At 40.4% G+C, this 20,632-nt stretch overlaps 1 protein-coding gene across 1 annotated transcript in view; it reads right to left on the bottom strand.

Moving 5' to 3' along the window:
* Nucleotides 1–2,113: 2,113 nt before the first annotated feature.
* LOC139381349 (protocadherin-15-like) overlaps nt 2,114–20,632 on the bottom strand; it is a 216,073-nt gene continuing 197,554 nt past the window's right edge. Inside the window, exons 25-32 of the mRNA XM_071124806.1 lie at nt 19,486–19,626; nt 15,974–16,101; nt 10,055–10,270; nt 9,055–9,143; nt 6,576–6,752; nt 3,742–3,960; nt 2,632–2,640; nt 2,114–2,234 (exon numbers count right to left, since the gene is read on the bottom strand). Of these exons, the coding sequence (XP_070980907.1) occupies nt 2,114–2,234; nt 2,632–2,640; nt 3,742–3,960; nt 6,576–6,752; nt 9,055–9,143; nt 10,055–10,270; nt 15,974–16,101; nt 19,486–19,626 (1,100 nt within the window). The remainder of the gene's footprint in view (nt 2,235–2,631; nt 2,641–3,741; nt 3,961–6,575; nt 6,753–9,054; nt 9,144–10,054; nt 10,271–15,973; nt 16,102–19,485; nt 19,627–20,632) is intronic.

The following is a 20,632-nucleotide window of genomic DNA, read 5'->3' as shown; positions in this document are numbered from 1 at the left end:
CTGTGATTATAATCGAAGAGAATTCCCTTGGTAGATAATGCGGTCGACATCCTCTTTCACCCCAGATGCCAAACTAACCCTGATTCAGATGACCATCCTACCCATGCTAGATTACGGAGACATACTTTGTAGATCGGCAGGTAAGGGTGCTCTCGAGCGGCTAGATGTTCTTTACCATTCGGCCATCAGATTTGCCACCAATGCTCCTTATAGGATACATCACTGCACTCTATACTCCTCTGTAAACTGGTTTTAGGCCTCACTCCGCCCTATCTGAGATATCTACTGCAGCCCTCATCCTCCACATACAACACCCTTTCTGCCAGTCACGTACTGTTAATGGTCCCTAAAGCGCACTCGTTTTTTAGTCTCAGACGTCCGTTAAAAGCGCAGGGAGCATCATGAAGAACAAGGAACACACCAGGCAGGTCCGAGATACTGTTGTGAAGAAGTTTAAAGCCAGATTTGGATACAAAAATATTTCCCAAGCTTTAAACATCCCAAGGAGCACTGTGCAAGCGATAATATTGAAATGGAAGGAGTATCAGACCACTGCAAATCTACCAAGACCTGGCCGTCCCTCTAAACTTTCAGCTCATACGAGGAGAAGACTGATCAGAGATGCAGCCAAGAGGCCCAGGATCACTCTGGATGAACTGCAGAGATCTACAGCTGAGGTGGGAGACTCTGTCCATAGGACAACAATCAGTCGTATATTGCACAAATCTGGCCTTTATGGAAGAGTGGCAAGAAGAAAGCCATTTCTTAAAGATATCCATAAAAAGTGTTGTTTAAAGTTTGCCACAAGCCACCTGGGAGACACACCAAACATGTGGAAGAAGGTGCTCTGGTCAGATGAAACCAAAATTGAACTTTTTGGCAACAATGCAAAACGTTATGTTTGGCGTAAAAGCAACACAGCTCATCACCCTGAACACACCATCCCCACTGTCAAACATGGTGGTGGCAGCATCATGGTTTGGGCCTGCTTTTCTTCAGCAGGGACAGGGAAGATGGTTAAAATTGATGGGAAGATGGATGGAGCCAAATACAGGACCATTCTGGAAGAAAACCTGATGGAGTCTGCAAAAGACCTGAGACTGGGACGGAGATTTGTCTTCCAACAAGACAATGATCCAAAACATAAAGCAAAATCTACAATGGAATGGTTCAAAAATAAACATATCCAGGTGTTAGAATGGCCAAGTCAAAGTCCAGACCTGAATCCAATCGAGAATCTGTGGAAAGAACTGAAAACTGCTGTTCACAAATGCTCTCCATCCAACCTCACTGAGCTCGAGCTGTTTTGCAAGGAGGAATGGTAAAAAAATTCAGTCTCTCGATGTGCAAAACTGATAGAGACATACCCCAAGCGACTTACAGCTGTAATCGCTGCAAAAGGTGGCGCTACAAAGTGTTAACTTAAGGGGGCTGAATAATTTTGCACGCCCAATTTTTCAGTTTTTGATTTGTTAAAAAAGTTTGAAATATCCAATAAATGTCGTTCCACTTCATGATTGTGTCCCACTTGTTGTTGATTCTTCACAAAAAAAATACAGTTTTATATCTTTATGTTTGAAGCCTGAAATGTGGTAAAAGGTCGCAAAGTTCAAGGGGGCCGAATACTTTCGCAAGGCACTGTATAAAGAGTATTACCTAGCATCCCTGACATTATGCCACTATATTCCAATGCAAATTATCTAACGCTGTATAGTACTTTAATAACATATCTCAGATACAGCTACAATAAAATATTAAGTAAATGTCAATTAAAAATATTCAAGAACAGGTGTAGGAGACAAGCCGCTATCTCAAAGCAGAGCTGTGTCTAAGCTCAAACACTCTTGTTTTGCTATTTGATCCTACATATGGACTAAAGCTCAACATGACATGCTCTAAAGACCGATGTCTGTTGTTAGTCCATTGTTGGTGGACAAAGGCCTTTTTAGTCAAGAAATAGTTTTTCTGTTTGAAAAATAGGCAATAACCTAAGATACGCAAACTATATCGTATGCACAAATAGGCATTACTCATCGGTATATGGTACCTGAAACCGGAAATGGGGGGGGGGGGGGGGGGGGGGGGGGGCTAGGAGGAAGCGTTCAAAGGTGACTTACATGCTGCTGTCCCCCAGTTCCTCGTAGAAATTGGCTGTCGAGGCACGTGGAGCGGCAGACTTTCCCGCTGGTAGAGCCTGCTGAATCCTGGCAGTTTTGGCACATTCCGCCTGTCTCCTGAAGTTCAAGTAAAGTTGAATCAGTTTGAGTCCATCCACTGCCCTTTTCTATAACATTTCATCACTTGTTCCACATGAAGGCTACATGTCTTTGGTGACTGAAGTGATTGAAGATTAGCACAGTATGTGGCTAATTTTAACTGATTGAGACAAAAATTGATAAAACTTGATAAAAAAAAAAGGCAAGTCATTGTCTTTCCCAATTACTGGGGTTTTAAACCCATTTGAAGGGGATGACTTGAACTTGAATGTTTGCACTTTTCTCTTAATTGTAATACTGTTATTCTGACTCCTTGGTCAATCTTTAAAGGACTATTTAGTAATGAGGACCATGTAGCGTGCACGCTCAACAGCATAAAAGAGAGATCACTCATATCACATGGACTGTTACTTACTCTTTGAATCTGGTGGATGGTTTAACAGACAGTGCGGGATACAAGGGGAGCAGAGGGAAAAAGCAAACGCAACAGACCATCAGTTATACAATTAATTAATTCCTATTTTGTTAATACAACACAATGAGAAACATCAATTAAATTGGGAATTGTGAGACGCCTCAATGCTCCTGCAACTCCATAAAATGTTAATGATTGGTGGTTGTTAAGGTTCCTTTTGAAAAACACATCGCTTTAGGTGAAACCATGTGCGTTATTCATGAGATTCCTATAAAGTTATTCACATAATAGACAGGCTTTGGATAAAACACCCTATCAAAGAGCTCAGCTTATTTCACAAATGCATATAATAATAAGGGTCCTTGGTAACAAATTCTGCTCTATTTCTTAGCTCACAATATTATGCAATGCATCAGGCTCTCCAAGCTACAGTATGTCTGCAGGAACTCAAGAAGCTTTTTCATTTTTCTTTTGTTATCAGCATGATTTATTCACACCAAAATGCAATTACCCCAGAGGAGTGAAATGACAATGTTTGCATCAGAATATTCTCCCACACATAACGTTGCACAAACTAGAACATCATATCTATTTCTGCAATGTGAGTGTGTGTATGTGTTTGTTCAGATCAGGGTAACCACTCTGACCCATCTGCTAAGTATAAACATTACCCAGACATAAGTGTTTATGTAACACACCCAGTGGATTCACACAGCACATAGAACAACATAGAGGTGTGGCTGTGTGTGTGTATCTGTGTGTGTGTATCTGTATGTGTGTGATGGTGGTTGTGATGGGGTAGTGGAGGAGTGAAGACGCACTGTGACGGTCACAATTGGCCGTGGAAATTTGCCACAAACTATTGTAAATTAATCTGCTTTCAAAGTGTGTGAACAGGAACATTAGATTGAGACATTAGATTGATGTTGTATGCTTTTAGCATCACTAATTAGTTAGAGAGAGAGACAGGGAGAGCTGTGCTCGGCTGAATAACTGGCACCATGCACATTTCCTTAGTCTCGCCAAACTGCAGTGCTATATTCGAAAGGCAACCATTACCATACACACACATGGTGCGTGTAGCTACGACAACAGCTGTTGTTCACTCACTGTTTGTAGGTAACCATGACGATGACGATGGCAGGGATGCAGCAGAGGATGATGATGATGGCGAGGGCAAGCAGCGCCCCCTCTGTGTAGCCCACGGCCTGGGCAGGCTTTTTCACTCTGGCCATGATGTCGGGAGTGCGGATCTCCAAGATGTGTCCTCTCTGACCCAGGTAGGGCTGGAACTCCTTGTTGATGTCCACCAGCTTCTCGTCCAGAGACCTGTCGGATGAAACACAGTCAGTCAGTCACACAACACTGTAAAACCATGAAACTTGTGACATGTTTATAACCTAAATGTCAGTGTTTAAAACGTAAACATTAGACATTTAGATTTTCCAATAAGTGTTCTCATCTTAAACACAGGCGTTTAGAATGCAAGATTAAACATGATAGTCAACATGATACCCAAATCAAACTGCCTGTAGCTCAGGACCTTAAGCAAGCATATGCACATTATTGATACCATTTGAAAGGAAACACTTTGAAGTTTGTGGAAATGTGAAAATAATGTAGGAGAATATAACACATTAAAACTGGTAAAAGATAATACAAAGAAAAAACGTGCGTTTTTTTGTACAACATTCCTTTCGTGGTCTCCAACTGCTCTTAAAACACTAGTAAAACTAAATGCATGCTAGCATCACTACTCTGGACGGCTCTGACTTAGAATATGTGGACAACTACAAATACCTAGGTGTCTAGCTAGACTGTAAACTCTCCTTCCAGACTCACATTAAGCATCTCCAATCCAAAATTAAATCTAGAATTGGATTCCTATTTCGCAACAAAGCCTCTTTCACTCACACTGCCAAACATACCCTCGTAAAACTGACTATCTTACCGATCCTTGACTTTGGCAATGTCATTTACAAAAAATCCTCCCAAACTCTACTCAGCAAACTGGATGCAGTCTATAACAGTGCCATCCGTTTTGTCACCAAAGCCCCATATTCCGATCCCATAGAGGTCATCAGACTGTTAAATAGCCATCCCTAGCCGGCTTCCACCTGGTTACGCAACCCTGCACCTTAAAGGCTGCTGCCCTATATACATAGACATGGAATCACTGGCCTCTTTAATAATGGAACACTAGTCACTTTAATAATGTTTAAATAATGTTTACATACTGCTTTACTCATCTCATATGTATATAGTGTATTGTATTCTACTGTATTTTAGTCAATGCCTCTCCGACATTGCTCGATCTAATATTTATATATTTCTTAATTCCATTCTTTTACTTTTAGATTTGTGTGTATTGTTGTGAATAATTTTTAGACACAACTGCACTGTTGGAGCTATGAACACAAGCATTTCGCTACACCCGCAATAACATCTGCAAAATATGTGTATGCGACCAAAAAAAATAGATTTGATTTGAGATTACTTATCATGTCGTCACTATTGTGTTGATGGATTAATTACATTCAATAATTTTGGATTAAAAAGGACTAGACACCAGAAGTGTGAATATTATCACATTCAAATTTTCACAGAACTCAAATAAATGGGTTTATTTTAGGGTTAAAATACACAGCTTAGGCTATAAAAAAATTACATTGCGTTTCCCCTGGCCAGTCCCAGATCAGAGCGCATAGGCTTCTCTAGGATACCTGCAGACGTGGTTGTTATCAGTAGGTTATAGTTGATTAGATTGAAGTACAGAGTAATTGTCCACAATTACAAATCATGAGGCATTTTATGTGAATTCAATTATACCCACGTTTTCAGTCACAATATGCTTTTACCACATGTAATGATTTTCATGATACTGATAGAAGTGAAGCCTGATTTGTTGTATGCTAGGCCTACTATACTTCTATATTTGGGTTAATCGTTCTTTTTGATAGGCTAACATTACTTGATGAAGACATGCTGTTATAGCAACTCTGTGCTTTTAACTTGAAGCTAAAATCTAATGACTGTAAACTTCAGACGAGAAAATAAAGCCTTTAATTGTTTGCACGTACATGCTTGTGAATTGTTGCATTGTTCAAAAGTGTAATATGGTTTGGTTGCATTATTCAATATTGTAATATCATTTGGTTGCATTATTCAATAGCGAAATATGTTTTAGAAAAAATATTTCTGTCATTGTTGAATAGTTTGTGCTTACTGGCTAGTGGCTACTGTGACATGTACAATACATTTCAATTGTGGATCAAGAATGTCACTTTGCCAGCCACAATGAAAGAAAAGGCAAGGATGTAATGTGAATTAAAAAGTAGAATTATCTTTTGCCACCCCACTCCTCATGCTCTCCTTCTTATCTTGTAGGGGAAGTAGGGCCTAACCCTGTCTGAGATAAATGGGAGCAACATGGTTCTGCTGTGAAAAAGTGTTGCAACAGTGTAAAAAAGCATTTCACCTGCTTTGTAAGAGGGCAACCATGGGCGCTGAGGAGTGTCTCACTCTCTCTCTTCATACAGGGGGACAAATGCTAAGATGGCATTTCTCCAGAATGTTGGAGCCTCTGGGAGGCTTAGTATCAGCAACTGATGGATTGATGGAATAGTACCTCCCTTTTCTCTCTTCCTTTCTCTCTCTCTCTCACATAAAAATGTCCTCTTTCCACCCTCCCCACCATTCTGGTGAGTGACTGAATTAACACACCCTGCTGGGGGACAGGGGCCTTTGGATAGGAGGAAAGAGCCTGGGGATGTGTGGAGAGCGATAGAGAGCAACAAATAAGGGACAACATGCGTTTGCTGACTAATTCATAGGGTAGAAGGGAGGATAAGACAAAGAATGTATGTAGCAAGAGAAAAAGAGAGAATAGGAGAGAGAGAGACAAAGGTAAAGAGCTTTTCATTTAATTGTGTTGGCTCCCTCACTTAAAGAGCTCCTGGCGTGATATGGCCCTGTTGGTCAGTGGGTCAATGGCATACACCAACAGGTCGGACTTGGTGTAGTCCTTCTGGTCAAAGCCGTCTCCGAACAGCTGCGGCCCGATGGACTCCACCACCACCTTGGCCCCTGGGATCTGGTCTTGGACGTATCGCTCCATAATACTGATGTTTGGGAGACAAAACCAATGTGGTCTGTTGATATTTAAAATATAGTATAGTACAGCACCAACACTTTCTGCAAATGTCAATGGTAAAACACTGTAGAATGCACAGGAAAATACAGCAAATCTGTTTTACAGCATCGATGCTGTAAGTTGCACTGCACTATGGGTAAAATGCTGAAAATACTGTTAATCCCTGGAATTGGAGGCCTCCTGTAGAAATTCCACTAACATATTGTATTTATTTAAAGTAATAGCTTATGCTTACTGTAGATTCAAATGATCAGTTTCAGGCACCAACCACATGCTGTCAGGTGAGACACATGAAGCTCAGACTATTTTAATAAATACCTTCTTGAGGCTGCTGTGGAGTGGAAGAATATTTTCAGAAGCTGCTGGTTAGGTACCTTGACTTTATAAGTATCTGTATTGCTGCCCAACATTGAATTACGGCATGTTTTCTTAGCTACAGTACCAGTCAAAAGTTTGGGCACACCTACTCATTCAAGGGCTTTTCTTTCTTTTTACTATTTTCTACATTGTAGAATAGTAATGAAGACATCAAAACTATGAAATAACACATATGGAATAATGTAGTAACCAAAAAAAGTGTCAAACACATCTAAATATATTTTATATTTGGGATTCTTTCATGTAGCCACCCTTTGCCTTGATTACAGCTTTGCACACTCTTGGTATTCTCTCAACCAGCTTCATGAGGAATGCTTTTCCAACAGTCTTGAAGGAGTTCCCACATATGCTGAGTACTTGCTGGCTGCTATTCCTTAACTCTACTGTCCAACTCATCCCAAACCATCTCAATTGTGTTGATGTCAGGTGATTGTGGAGGCCATGTCATCTGATGCAGCACCATCACTCTCCTTCTTGGTCAAATAGCCCTTACACAGCCTGGAGGTGTGTTGGGTCATTGTCCTGTTGAAAAATAAATGATAGTCCCACAAAGCGCAAACCAGATGGGATGGCTTATCACTGCAGAATGTTGCGGTAGCCATGCTGTTTAAGTGTGCCTTGAATTCTAAATAAATCACTGACTTTTGACTGGCACTGTTGCTCAAGATGAAACAAGCCATTTCATTTTGCTCTAAATATCTTCCAGTGCGACGTAGAAAAAAAATAACTCAGATAATAATTTGTGTTGTATCATTACATCATCCCTGCTGTTCATTTACAGTAGGGATACTGTAATATGTTTTACAGTAAGTAAAATAGTACTGTAAAATGTATTACAGTATCTCTGCTGTAAAGCAAAATCACTGTATTAAGCTGGCAACAGGAAAGGTTTAACAGTGCAGGTATCGCTTAAACATTAGATAAAACTACCTTCATATTTCTGCATCCATCTTTACCATGACGTGGAGGCTTTCTGAATCATTCATAAACTTCTGTCATGCTGTGTGTTACAATGTGCTGATCAAACGTTAGTAGTGGTTGCCTTGGTTCACTTCACCTTCATGTGTTGTCACCCACAAATTATGACATTGACTTTATAATGCTGAAACATCTTTTAACAACTTACTTGTGTGTGACCATATCTGTTTGAGGCCATGGTTTTAGGAATTTCACTTTTTTCACAATTTCACATTTTTTTGCTTTTGGCAAAACAGGTCTCCCATAATCAATTCCAGGCTGAGTGAAACTGGCACTTTAAATTACAGCCACTAAATGTTTGCTTTCTCCAACCCGATTGCCAAGCCTGATGAGTAGAGTACCCAGGTAATTGTTTGGGTCCCCAACTAGGACCAAGGAAAATGGGAGGCCTCTCAGATGTTATCAGAATGATTAACTAAACACATGATGTAGGTGTCAAAGCATAGAGCAGCAATCTTAGAAGGGTAGTGGTCATTTATTAAAGTGAGATTTGAAAATATTTTATTATTTTATTTTATTTTCTGTATAGAAACTGTACTGTTTTTCAGTCATCAACTGATTGAAAAAAATGTATTTGACTGTCTATCTGGACAATCTGTGGTTTTAATTGCCCAATCATTGGTTAAGGGAGACAGAAAATAAACATACAGTGAAGCCATTGAGGACCTACTGTAAGTTGTGCAACATAGGGATTATTACAAAATGCTAGAACTTCTGAAGTGCTAGGACATTTTTGTCTGTTCCATAAAGTCTCGAAACACAGTTGGAGACTACCAAGGCCCCTTATTCATCAGAAACTCTCCTGTTTCTGTTGAGTGTTCAGGGGCCTTTAGGACCCTAATATGTTTTCAATTTAACCAAGCATGTTCAATGTGACAATAATGCTGAAAGAAAGTGATTGACTGGTGCATTACGCAATAAGCTGCTCTTTATTCTCCTCCACAACGGTGGGCGGGACATTGGACACCACCACCTGCATATCCAGTTGGTTGACCACAGACACCTGAGAGAGAAACAGTTAGAAAGAGAAAGAGAGAGGGAGAAAGAGGGAGAAAGAGAAAGAGGGAGAAAGAGAAAGAAAGAGAAAGAGAGAGTAGCATTGAGAGAAAGAAAAAGTGTTTGTGAGAAAGAGAGGATATGTAAATGTTGTACATTCATGCTTGACATGCTGCTGGTGGCCAAAACAAGACACTTAATTGCCTGCTTGTATTGGTGCCATGTGGCAAATCTAATGGCACCTAATATTTGCCGGCGCAGTAAGTGCACTGGCTCTGAGGCCAAATCTCACACACGGCCTCCATGAAATTACATTTTCTCTTGAAAATGGTCAACATGGTTAATAATTAAGCACATTTCGCTGTCACTCGTCCCAAACACTCCTTCTGTGTCATTACAGACTTGTTTGCCCTACACATTAGGAGCAACACTGGCTCCAATAACTGGAAGCAAATGGAAATATATTGTCCAAGTAAAAAGACACACATACACATGCACACACAAACACACCAATTACAATGAGCAGAAAATGCTTTCCATGCATAGTTGAACTGCATCATCAGCGGGAAGCAGAGGGGTACACATTACGCGTCTTGTGTGCTGTTACTGCTCTTCATAATATAATATATTGATAGCTAGATACAGTCTAGATAGAAAATAAATCATGTTTCATCATCATCCTAATGAATACATCAGCTCAGAGGAAAACTGTCTGACACTAATAAACCCATCAGGTTGTTTGGGTGTGGGATCACAGTTAACAGATGACAAACTACAAACTGCCAGACTTTGCAGTCTCATTTCACTTGCCCAATGAGAAACACTTGAGGAAATGAAGGTTTACATATGTGTGTGTGTGTGTGAGAGAGACATGGACCATGGAGGGATATGGGTTGTTTGAGGACAGTAGACACTCACCACCACATCGGCGCTGCTGCTCAGACCCTCGCCGTAGTTGTCGGTGGCAATGACCTCAAACTTGAAGTAGGACCTGCGCATGTTGCGGTACATGATGGCTGTCTTGATGATACCCGTGTACTGCTCGATCACAAAGCTGTCTTGACCGTCTGCCGTGGGCGGGATGATCAGCCGGTACGCATTGGCACTGTAGTTCCCTGTATCTGCATCAGTGGCCTAAGTAAAAGAAAACCCACAACCACACACACAAACACACACAAGAAAACCCACAACCACAACAACATATACACACAAACACACACACACGGTACACTGCTTACAGGGTAAGGCAACTGGAATGTAATTTTGTAATTTGGGTGAACTATCACTTTAACAATGGCAGTAATGATGAGTGTGCTTCAGTTGTGGTTGCAAATTTTGGGACAGAATGCTTTCCTTGTCGCCACAAATATGCACATTGAATACACACAAATGGAGGGCATAGAATAAAGTATTGAGGCAACTTACAAATCAAATTAGCATCATCTAAGCATGTCGCTCTGGATAAGAACTTTTGCTCATTGACCAAAATGTACTATTGTCATTGTTCCCTGAAGGACGAGAGTGCATTGATCTAATTTGGCCAGGAGAGGGGGAACTTGAGCTCTCATACTCATTCATCAAGAATAAATCTCCTACTTTTCAGTAGGAGAATTGTCTTTCGAGTCTCACTTTTGTTTAACAACAGCTGATAATCAGAATAGGGTACATGTTCTACCAAAATGAACGAATGGCGGTGAACAAGCGTGATTGCTCAAGATGGCGCTTTCTCAGTATATATGAGCCTAGTATGGTCATATTTGTTACTTACTGTATACGTTTTCACGATTAGTACACAGTATGTAGTTTTAGTAAGTAGTAGGCAAGACAGATTTCGGACACGGCCATAGACTCCCTGCCACTGGCACCAATTCAAACAGTGCCTGTTTGCAATTACATTGATTAATAGGTGCAATGCCTTTTTTTGTATTTGTATTTGTCTTTATTTTTAAAATTTGTATTTGTATTTATTATGGATCCCCATTAGCTACTGTTCCTGGGCATGGGAGGATGGAGGGATTGAATGAGGGAGAATCGAGGGAGGATGGATGGAAAGATGGCATTTTAATGACAGGGCTGCCCAATCTTAGAGTGTGGTTACATGTTTTACAATAAAGCGATTATTGTGGATAGTCAGATTAATATGATAGTTTGATTAAAACACTTACACGCTTTGCAAGAATAACGATTTCCCTTATAATCCTGTTTACATGAACACATCTGAAATCAGCCTACCTGAAAATCACCAATCAAAATAAATGTTTTACCACAGCAACCATGTCATTTTTGGGAAGCGTATTTGATTCTGAGTTTGGACATATAAAGTTTGTATGGGAAAATGACTTCTTTGACACATATATTCAATTGTTCCGAATTTAGTTCACTCACACTAAAGAGCTCGTCTGGCGCTAGCACATGAGCAGATACACGGCTGGAACGCCGATTAAGTTGTTTAAATGGCCTAATAATTCAAAAGATTGCTCAGAAAACCAGGTGTTTTAATCGGTGTATTCTTACTTCGAGCCAGAAGACCTTTCACCTCTCACATTCTCCTCTGCAGCAGAGAGAAAGAGGTGAAGCAAGAGGTTTCACTCTCGCCAACATCTGTCCAAAATAGTCACAATCCGTTTCTATGGACTTATTTTGGACCTAAGCGTGTCGCCTGCCTTCCCACATTTTGGACAACAACCCCCATCGTTAGGGCGGAGACATGAGCGTATAGTCATTATATGCAGATCACTGTCTGCAGCCAAAATGGATGCCACATGCTATTTCCATCTCTTAATGTATCATGATTTTAACCTTAATCTTAACCCTTATCCTAACCCTAAACGTAATCCTTACCCTAACCCTTGATAGCAGTTGATGTTTTTCTTCAATAACACAGACCCCAAAGCTAATAAGGGGGTGACAAATATATTTATTCAAAGAGAACAAATAATAGTTGTTATGCTGGGGAGTAGATAGCAGGTGTTCATTCTTCCCTGTCCTCAATGGTTTCAACATTGAATTTGTATTTGTAAAATACTGCCCCCTACCCAAGAGAGGTTAAAGGCTTGAACTGCCGCTTTCAAGGACCGTGACCCTCATGCGGTCTTATAAGAAATCCCGCTATGCCCTCAGTTAAACCATCAAACAAGCAACGCATCAAAACAGGACTAATATCAAATTCTACACTGAACAAAAACATAAACGCAGCATGTAAAGTGTTGGTAACAAAAGACCCCCCCATCAAAAAAAAGCTTATGTCTCTCAAATGTTCTAAACAATTTGGTATACATCCATGCTAGTGAGCATTTCTCATTTTCCAAGATAATGCATCCACTTGAAAGGTATGAAATTTAAGAAGCTGACTAAACAGCATGATCATCACCTTGTGCTGGGGACAATAAAAGGCCACTTTAAAATGTGCAGTTTTGTCATACAACACAATGCCACAGATTCCATGAGGCATATTGTATTGCTGTAAATGTAATATTACAACATATATATTGGGCCTAAAATTGCCTCGATATTGAAATAGGCCTACAGTAAATGTTTACACATATCCAAATTACATTTTATATGTGGTAGAAGAGTATACCTTACTTATTCATGTTGATGGAGCTAAATGATTAATTTGGTAACCTTCTTGAAGGCAAGTTAGCGTTTTTCTCATTAATCTTGTTCTGGAGGCAACTCTGCAGAGTGGTCACTAGCTGGAAAAGCCACAAAGTCATACAATCAGATTTTAAACCTAACCTTAACCTTAAATTCAGACCAAAAAGCACATTTTTGTTTTGTTTTGTTTTCATAAATAAAGCCAATTTTTACTTTGCAGCTGGCCCATCGAGCGTAAATCGCTCAGTTCTGTATCCAGGGTAAGATTCATGACAATAAACGTCAACCTGCCAGATTTTTGGCCACTGTTTAATGGGTCAATTCATCATTATTTTAGATTCCACCAGTGAATAAAGGAATGGAGAGAGGGGAGAGGGAAGGAGACGATGATGATATGAAACTGTAAAAAATAATATATATATACAGTGCCTTGCGAAAGTATTCGGCCCCCTTGAACTTTGCAACCTTTTGCCACATTTCAGGCTTCAAACATAAAGATATAAAACTGTATTTTTTTGTGAAGAATCAACAAGTGGGACACAATCATGAAGTAGAACGACATTTATTTGATATTTCAAACTTTTTTTAACAAATCAAAAACTGAAAAATTGAGCGTGCAAAATTATTCAGCCCCTTTACTTTCAGTGCAGCAAACTCTCTCCAGAAGTTCAGTGAGGATCTCTGAATGATCCAATGTTGACCTAAATGACTAATGATGATAAATACAATCCACCTTGACTAGTCAAGGACCATATCACCTCCACCCTACCTGACACCCTAGACTCACTCCAATTTGCTTACCCCCCAAATAGGTCCACAGACGACGCAATCGCAACCACACTGCCCTAACCCATCTGGACAAGAGAAATACCTATGTGAGAATGCTGTTCATCGACTACAGCTCAGAATTTAACACCACAGTACCCTCCAAACTCGTCATCAAGCTCGAGACCCCGGGTCTCGACCCCGCCCTGTGCAACTGGGTACTGGACTTCCTGACGGGCCGCCCCCAGGTGGTGAGGATAGGTAACAACATCTTCACCCCGCTGATCCTCAACACTGGGGCCCCACAAGGGTGCGTTCTGAGCCCTCTCCTGTACTCCCTGTTCACCCACTACTGCGTCGCCATGCACGCCTCCAACTCAATGACCAAGTTTGCGGACGACACTACAGTGGTAGGCTTGATTACCAACAACGACGAGACAGCCTACAGAGGTGAGGGCCCTCGGAGTGTGGTGTAAGGAAAATAACCTCACACTCAACATCAACAAAACAAAGGATATGATCGTGGACTTAAGGAAACAGCAGAGGGAGCACCCCCCTATCCACAACGACGGGACAGTAGCGGAGTGGGTAGTAAGTTTTAAGTTCCTCGGGGTACACATCACGGACAAACTGAATTGGGCCACCCACACAGACAGAGTTGTGAAGAAGGCGCAGCAGCCTTCAACCTCAGGAGGCTGAAGAAATTCAGCTTGTCACCAAAAGCACTCACAAACTTTTACAGATGCACAGTCGAGAGCATCCTGTCGGGCTGTACCACCGCCTGGTACGGCAACTGCTCCACCCACAACCGTAAGGCTCTCCAGAGGTTAGTGAGGTCTGCACAACGCATCACCGGGGGTAAACTACCTGCCCTCCAGGACACCTACACCACCCGATGTCACAGGAAGGCCATAAAGATCATCAAGGACAACAACCACCCGAGCCACTGCCTGTTCACCCCGCTATCATCCAGAAAGCGTGGTCAGTACAGGTGCATCAAAGCAGGGACCGAGAGACTGAAAAACAGCTTCTATCTCAAGGCCATTAGACTGTTAAACGGCCACCACTAACATTGAGTTGCTGCTGCCAACATACTGACTCAACTCTAGCCACTTTAATAATGGAAAATGATGTAAAAAAAAAATATCACTAGCCACTTTAAACAATGCCACTTAATATAATGTTTACATACCCTACATTACTCATCTCATATGTATATACTGTACTCTATACCATCTACTGCATCTTGCCATCTTTATGTAATACATGTATCACTAGCCACTTTAAACTATGCCACTTTTATGTTTACATACCCTACATTACTCATCTCATATGTATATACTTTACTCGATACCATCTACTGCATCTTGCCTATGCTGTTCTGTACCATCACTCATTCATATATCTTTATGTACATATTCTTTATCCCTTTACACTTGTATGTTTAAGGTAGCAGTTGTGGAATTGTTAGGTTAGATTACTCGTTGGTCATTACTGCATTGTCGGAACTAGAAGCACAAGCATTTCGCTACACTCGCATTAACATATACTAACCATGTGTATGTGACAAATAAATGTGATTTTTGATTTTGAACATGACATGCAGAAAAAATGAAAAGATGCTGGAGGAGTGCGTGATGCCCTCTGTCAAGCATGGTGGAGGCAATGTGATGGTCTGGGTGTGCTTTGGTGGTGGCAAAGTGGGAGATTTGTACAGGGTAAAAAGGAGCCAATTTCACTTAATTTGAGCCAATTTTGCTTAATTGGAGCCAATTTCCTCCTACAACAGGACAATGACCCAAAGCATAGCTCCAAACTAGGCAAGAACTATTTAGGGAAGAAGCAGTCAGCTGGTATTCTGTCTATAATGGAGTGGCCAGCACAGTGACCGGATCTCAACCCTATTGAGCTGTTGTGGGAGCAGCTTGACCGTATGGTATGTAAGAGCTTCCCATCAAGCCAATCCAACTTGTGCTTCAGGAAGCATGGGGTAAAATCTCTTCAGATTACCTCAAGAAATTGTCAACTAGAATGCCAAAGGTCTGCAAGGCTGTAATTGCTGCAAATGGAGGATTCTTTGATGAAAGGACACAATTATTATTTCAATTAAAAATCATACTTATAACCTTGTAAAAGTCTTGACAATATTTCTTATTCATTTTGAAACTCACTTAATGTATGTTTTCATGGAAAACAAGGAAAAATCTAAGTGACCCCAAACTTACGGTAGTATATATATATACTGTAGATGTTTTATTGTCACATACACCATATAGGTGACAATAGTTTTTTTATAGGGTCAGCCATATAAGTATGGTGCCCCTGGAGAAAATGAGGGTTAAGTGCCTTGCTCAAGGGTACATTGACAGACTTTTCACCTTGTTGGCTAATAGACTCGATCGGATCAATTGTGCACCCATGACCAAACAGAACGGAACCGGCAGGGAGGATGGGGATGGAATTAGCTTTTCTCACTTTTATCTTCAGCACAGAGGAGAAGGTGTTGGCGTCTTCAGCCACACCACCGATGTAGAACTTTCTGGTGAAGACAGGCGGGTGGTCGTTCTCATCATGCACCTCGATATATACCTTGGCTGTGTTGGCTGCAGAGTTAGAGGAGGGACACAGTCACATTTTTGTCATTAAGCATGTCGTTTTATCCAGACAAACAGGGCAGCAAGTGCACACAACTTTTATTTTCAATCCTTTACAGTACATACCATAGTTTAGAAGAATAAGTGTTGGTTGGGAAGGGGAGTTTTATTGCAAAATAAAAGTCCAACACACAGGTTCCAGTTTATAATAAATAATAAAATATGTGCTCCTTTTGCTATTTCCATTCATATGCCTGGTTGTCCTCAAGGAAAAGAGCTTGTTGTACGGGTGAACACACTCCATACTAGTGGCAGTCAGTGCCGTTTAAGACGAGGGAGGACAATTATTTTTTTCATGAGCATGGCCTTATTTCTATTACAGTATATTGGATGACTGTCATTCATGTTACATTCACCCAGTTCAAAGTAACATTGATAGGTTTAGGCTACGACATGATGCTCATGAGATTGCTACAACCTAGCCTATGAATTACAGTGTAGGTGCACACAGGTCAAGAGAAAATGTTGAGGAGACAGTGACACATGGACAGACAGCGACACATTCAATACAGCCTTGCACACTCTTGCCTGCATCTAGCTGATCAAGGGTGTAATCATTAGTCCAAAAGTTGCAAATGAGAGTTTCTATTGGTTAAATTGAGGTATGTTTATCCCTGTTTCTTTCCATTTGCTTTTGTTTAAGAAATGTTTTTCAACAGAATTGGTGGAATGAATACACCCCTGGTCACGCGTAAACACAGTTCACATTCATAGCAGCCATGTTGTATTCCTTTTCGCATCTATGCACTCTCCTCCTCTCACCTTTTCCCTTTGTTTGTGGACCTCAATACACAACACATCAGCTGTATGTGACCAAGCAAAAAAAACTTTCCATGTCAAACCATATCATAACTGATACACACAGCCAACATTGTTGATGCCATATTAGCTAAAATAACATCATAGTCAACATAGCTAATAAAACGAACGTGTTAGCAAAGCCGCTACAATCATGCAGTAACTTTACAGTAGTATAGTCACTGTAAAGTTACTGCACTTTACAGTGTATAGTCAGCAAAGGGCCCCGGGGGCAATACATTTGAAAAACCAAAAGCTTATTTTGACATGGAAGAGTTCAGGTGTTGTGTTGGATAGTCATAGCCAGCTAGCTAACATAGCATCCCTCTGTTTGAGCAGGGTGTTTGAGTAGGCTAAACTAGCTAGCTGGATCACTAAGTAAGTGAAACTGAAAAAAATTGACAAAATCTCTCTCTCTCTTGCTTCTCCTTTTCACCATGTTACACACCACAGTGCTACCTAGCTGTAGCTTATGATTTCAGTACTATATTCATTCGCCGATCCTTTGATTGAGAAGACAAAATGTCAGTTCATGCTGCAAGAGTTCTGATAGGTAGGAGGACGTCATCGGAAAGTTGTCATAATTATTGTGTAAGTCTATGGAATGGGGTGAGAACCATGAGTCTCCTAGGTTTTGTATTGACATCATGGTACTACCCTACAGAGTGCTGTTGAGGCTACTGTAGACCTTCATTGTAAAACAGTATATTTTAATAAATTATCTGGTGATAATTAATATATTTAGTGTAGTTTTATCTCAAAAGGGTAACTTTAAATGTTTTACTATATTTTTTTAATGAAACTCACTGAGGAGGATAGTCCTCCCTTTCCTTCTCTGAGGAGCCTCCACTGCTCCATATCTATTTGTCACAGTTATTCGTATACAGTACAAATACAGTATGAACAAACCTAGGACAACCCTACCCTAGCACAACCCTACACAAAAATATGCACTGTCAAAGAAAATGTGTCTTCCATTAGTGCACAACATTTTAAAGTGATGTGGCATAGCGCTAAGAATGAGCAGAGGGAATAGGACAAACAAAAACACAGTACATCAAATCACAGGTACAAACACCATCGTGTGAGAGCCAAAGGGAAAGCGAGGAGGGAGAGGAGCGAGGTCTGCACACTGCACAGTTTCTACCCTTTTCTTTTTTGCTCTCTCTTTCTCACCTTTTTCTCATCTGTTGTGGTCTTCTGGGAAATTGGTAACTTTGCAGTAAAGGCAAACCCTCACAAACAGATGATTGCAAGTGTAGAGCAATACAACCACACAGAAAGAAATGCAGCACACACACAAATGTACATAAAGAAAACCATGGCAGAAAGCGCTCTTGAGTGTGTGTAGAGTGCATTTTCATTTAAGGAAAGGAGTGGTGGGGCTGGGGGAGATGTGTTAACCCCCGAAAGTCGATGTCCGCACCACCACGGAAATGTATATAATTAGCATAATAATAAAATCCCCATAAAAATATGTTAGTTTTGCAATAGATGCATCTCAATCTCAATCAACTGCATCAACCTATGTAGCACTTCTGCATCTGGGGTGAAAAGTGACAGACCTAGAGCGGCGTTTGTCAGACCATGAGACATCCTGAAAAATCGGTCTTCTCACAAAACCATCTGTAGAGTACGAATGGTTTGACCCCTTTATGGAAAGACGAGATCTCTCAAACACGACGGTGTTCTCCGTTTTGCTGTACAACCCCCACAAGGGTCTTAGGATTCATCTGAAGTCGGCACAGCCAACCCTCTCACGAACATTTATATGTCAGTTGTTTTGCTCTAGGTCTCCCACAGGCCTCACAAGACTCATCTGAAGGTCCCACGGTACCAGTTGAAAAAATGGACCAAAAAAATGGGTTAAATATATAGTTTAGGTTTCCTTTCTTATATCTCTCAGATATAGGACAGACACTTCGGAACAAACTTCATTTTAGATTTTTTGGGGGGAGGGACTATCTGTTGTTGCATGTAGTGAATCTGTTATTCAATAGCACGCCAAATAACATTTTTCATCAACACATTTTTTTAAAATATATTTTTATACTTCAAGGGATCTTAGAATTCTAAATAAAATAGCAAAATGATCCTTAGTATGACCTTCTTAAAACTATTCAGTATAGCTTAGTAGAACCTCTCCCCAGGCTTAGACAGGGTTTAGACTCTTATGGGTTAAATTGATTATAATAATTGACACTGCTTTATTAAACGTGTGTGTGTGTGTGTGTGCGCGCATGTGTGTGTCTGCATGTGTAGTGATGTTAATAATTGGACTCTGACAATTACGCCCTGTTCTGTTTTGTTTATTTGAACTCAATAAGGTTTTAATAAAAATACAAATTAGACAGCAAGGTGCCCTGGTCTGTATTACAATAATTGCAGAGATAAGTGAGGTGAAGTGGGTTTCTCTGATGTGACACCTCCTCTTAGGACCATGATACAAATGTCAACCACAGTATCTAGCCGTAAATGTGATTAACTGATGTAGCATCCCAGCCCCCTATGTCTAGCTCAATATCCCTGTCTTACTTTTGGAGGGAACCCGCAGTTGGGCCTTGACCACGGCCATGGAGTCAGCCTGGACCCTGAGCACGTAGCTGGTAACAGTCTCATAATCCAGAAGCTTAGCCGTGGAGATCACACCTGTCCGGTTATTCACTTGGAACTCACCTGCAACCAACAAGAAACAAACAATATGAGGAGGTATTGGAAGCACTCTCTGACAGGATCAACATTGGATTAAATTGAGATTTACACCTAAATAGATATAACCATCATTTGAGATGGCCATAAAGAATAACTGGTAATTTTGCATAGTTTTAGAAAGGTCTGGAACTCACCTCTCTGGTAAAAAAATAGTTATAAATTGCTGAGGTGTACTCACTTTTGAGGACACAAGCTCAAGTACAGTACCTTCAGAAAGTATTCACACCCCTTTACTTTTTCTCTTATTTAGTTGTTTTACAGACTGAATTTAAAATGTATTAAATTAAGATGTTTTGTTACTGGCATACACCAAATATCACATAAAGTCAAAGTGGTATTATACTTTTTTTATATTATGTTTTATTTTGTTTTTATATGTTTTTAGCTGAAATAAAAGATCACATAAATGTTCCAATAAGCACAAAAACCTTTATGTTTACAAATTTGTTTACAACCCTGTTGGTGAGCATGTATCCTTTGCCAAGAGAATCCATCCACCTGACAGGTGTGGCATATCAAGAAGCTGATTAAAGAGCAAGATCATTGAACAGGTACACCATGTGTTGGGGACTATAAAAGGCCACTCTAAAATGTGTAGTTTGGCCACACAACACAATGCCACAGACGTCTGAAGTTTTGAGGGAGCATGCAATTGGCATGCTGACTGTAGGATTGTCCACCAGAGTTGTTGTCAGAGAATTTAATATTCATATTCAGACATATTCAGACTAGCGGACTGAACGCAACAGTGTAGATTTCCTCAAGATAAAAACGTAATATTCAATATTGGTAAATTAGACAAAATATTAGCACTTCACAAACTGGTGGGTAATTATCTTCAATCTGAATAACAACACAAAACAAATCATAAGACTAGACACATTTATTGACAAATTATATGAAAACAAGCAACACCCAAACATGACGGACATTAAAACAAGGGAACTAATTTCAAAACGGAAACGTGACT

Source organism: Oncorhynchus clarkii, chromosome 23, assembly GCF_045791955.1.
Source record: "Oncorhynchus clarkii lewisi isolate Uvic-CL-2024 chromosome 23, UVic_Ocla_1.0, whole genome shotgun sequence".
NCBI classification, from domain to species: Eukaryota; Metazoa; Chordata; class Actinopteri; order Salmoniformes; family Salmonidae; genus Oncorhynchus; species Oncorhynchus clarkii.
This window is presented reverse-complemented; position numbering and strand designations above follow the sequence as displayed.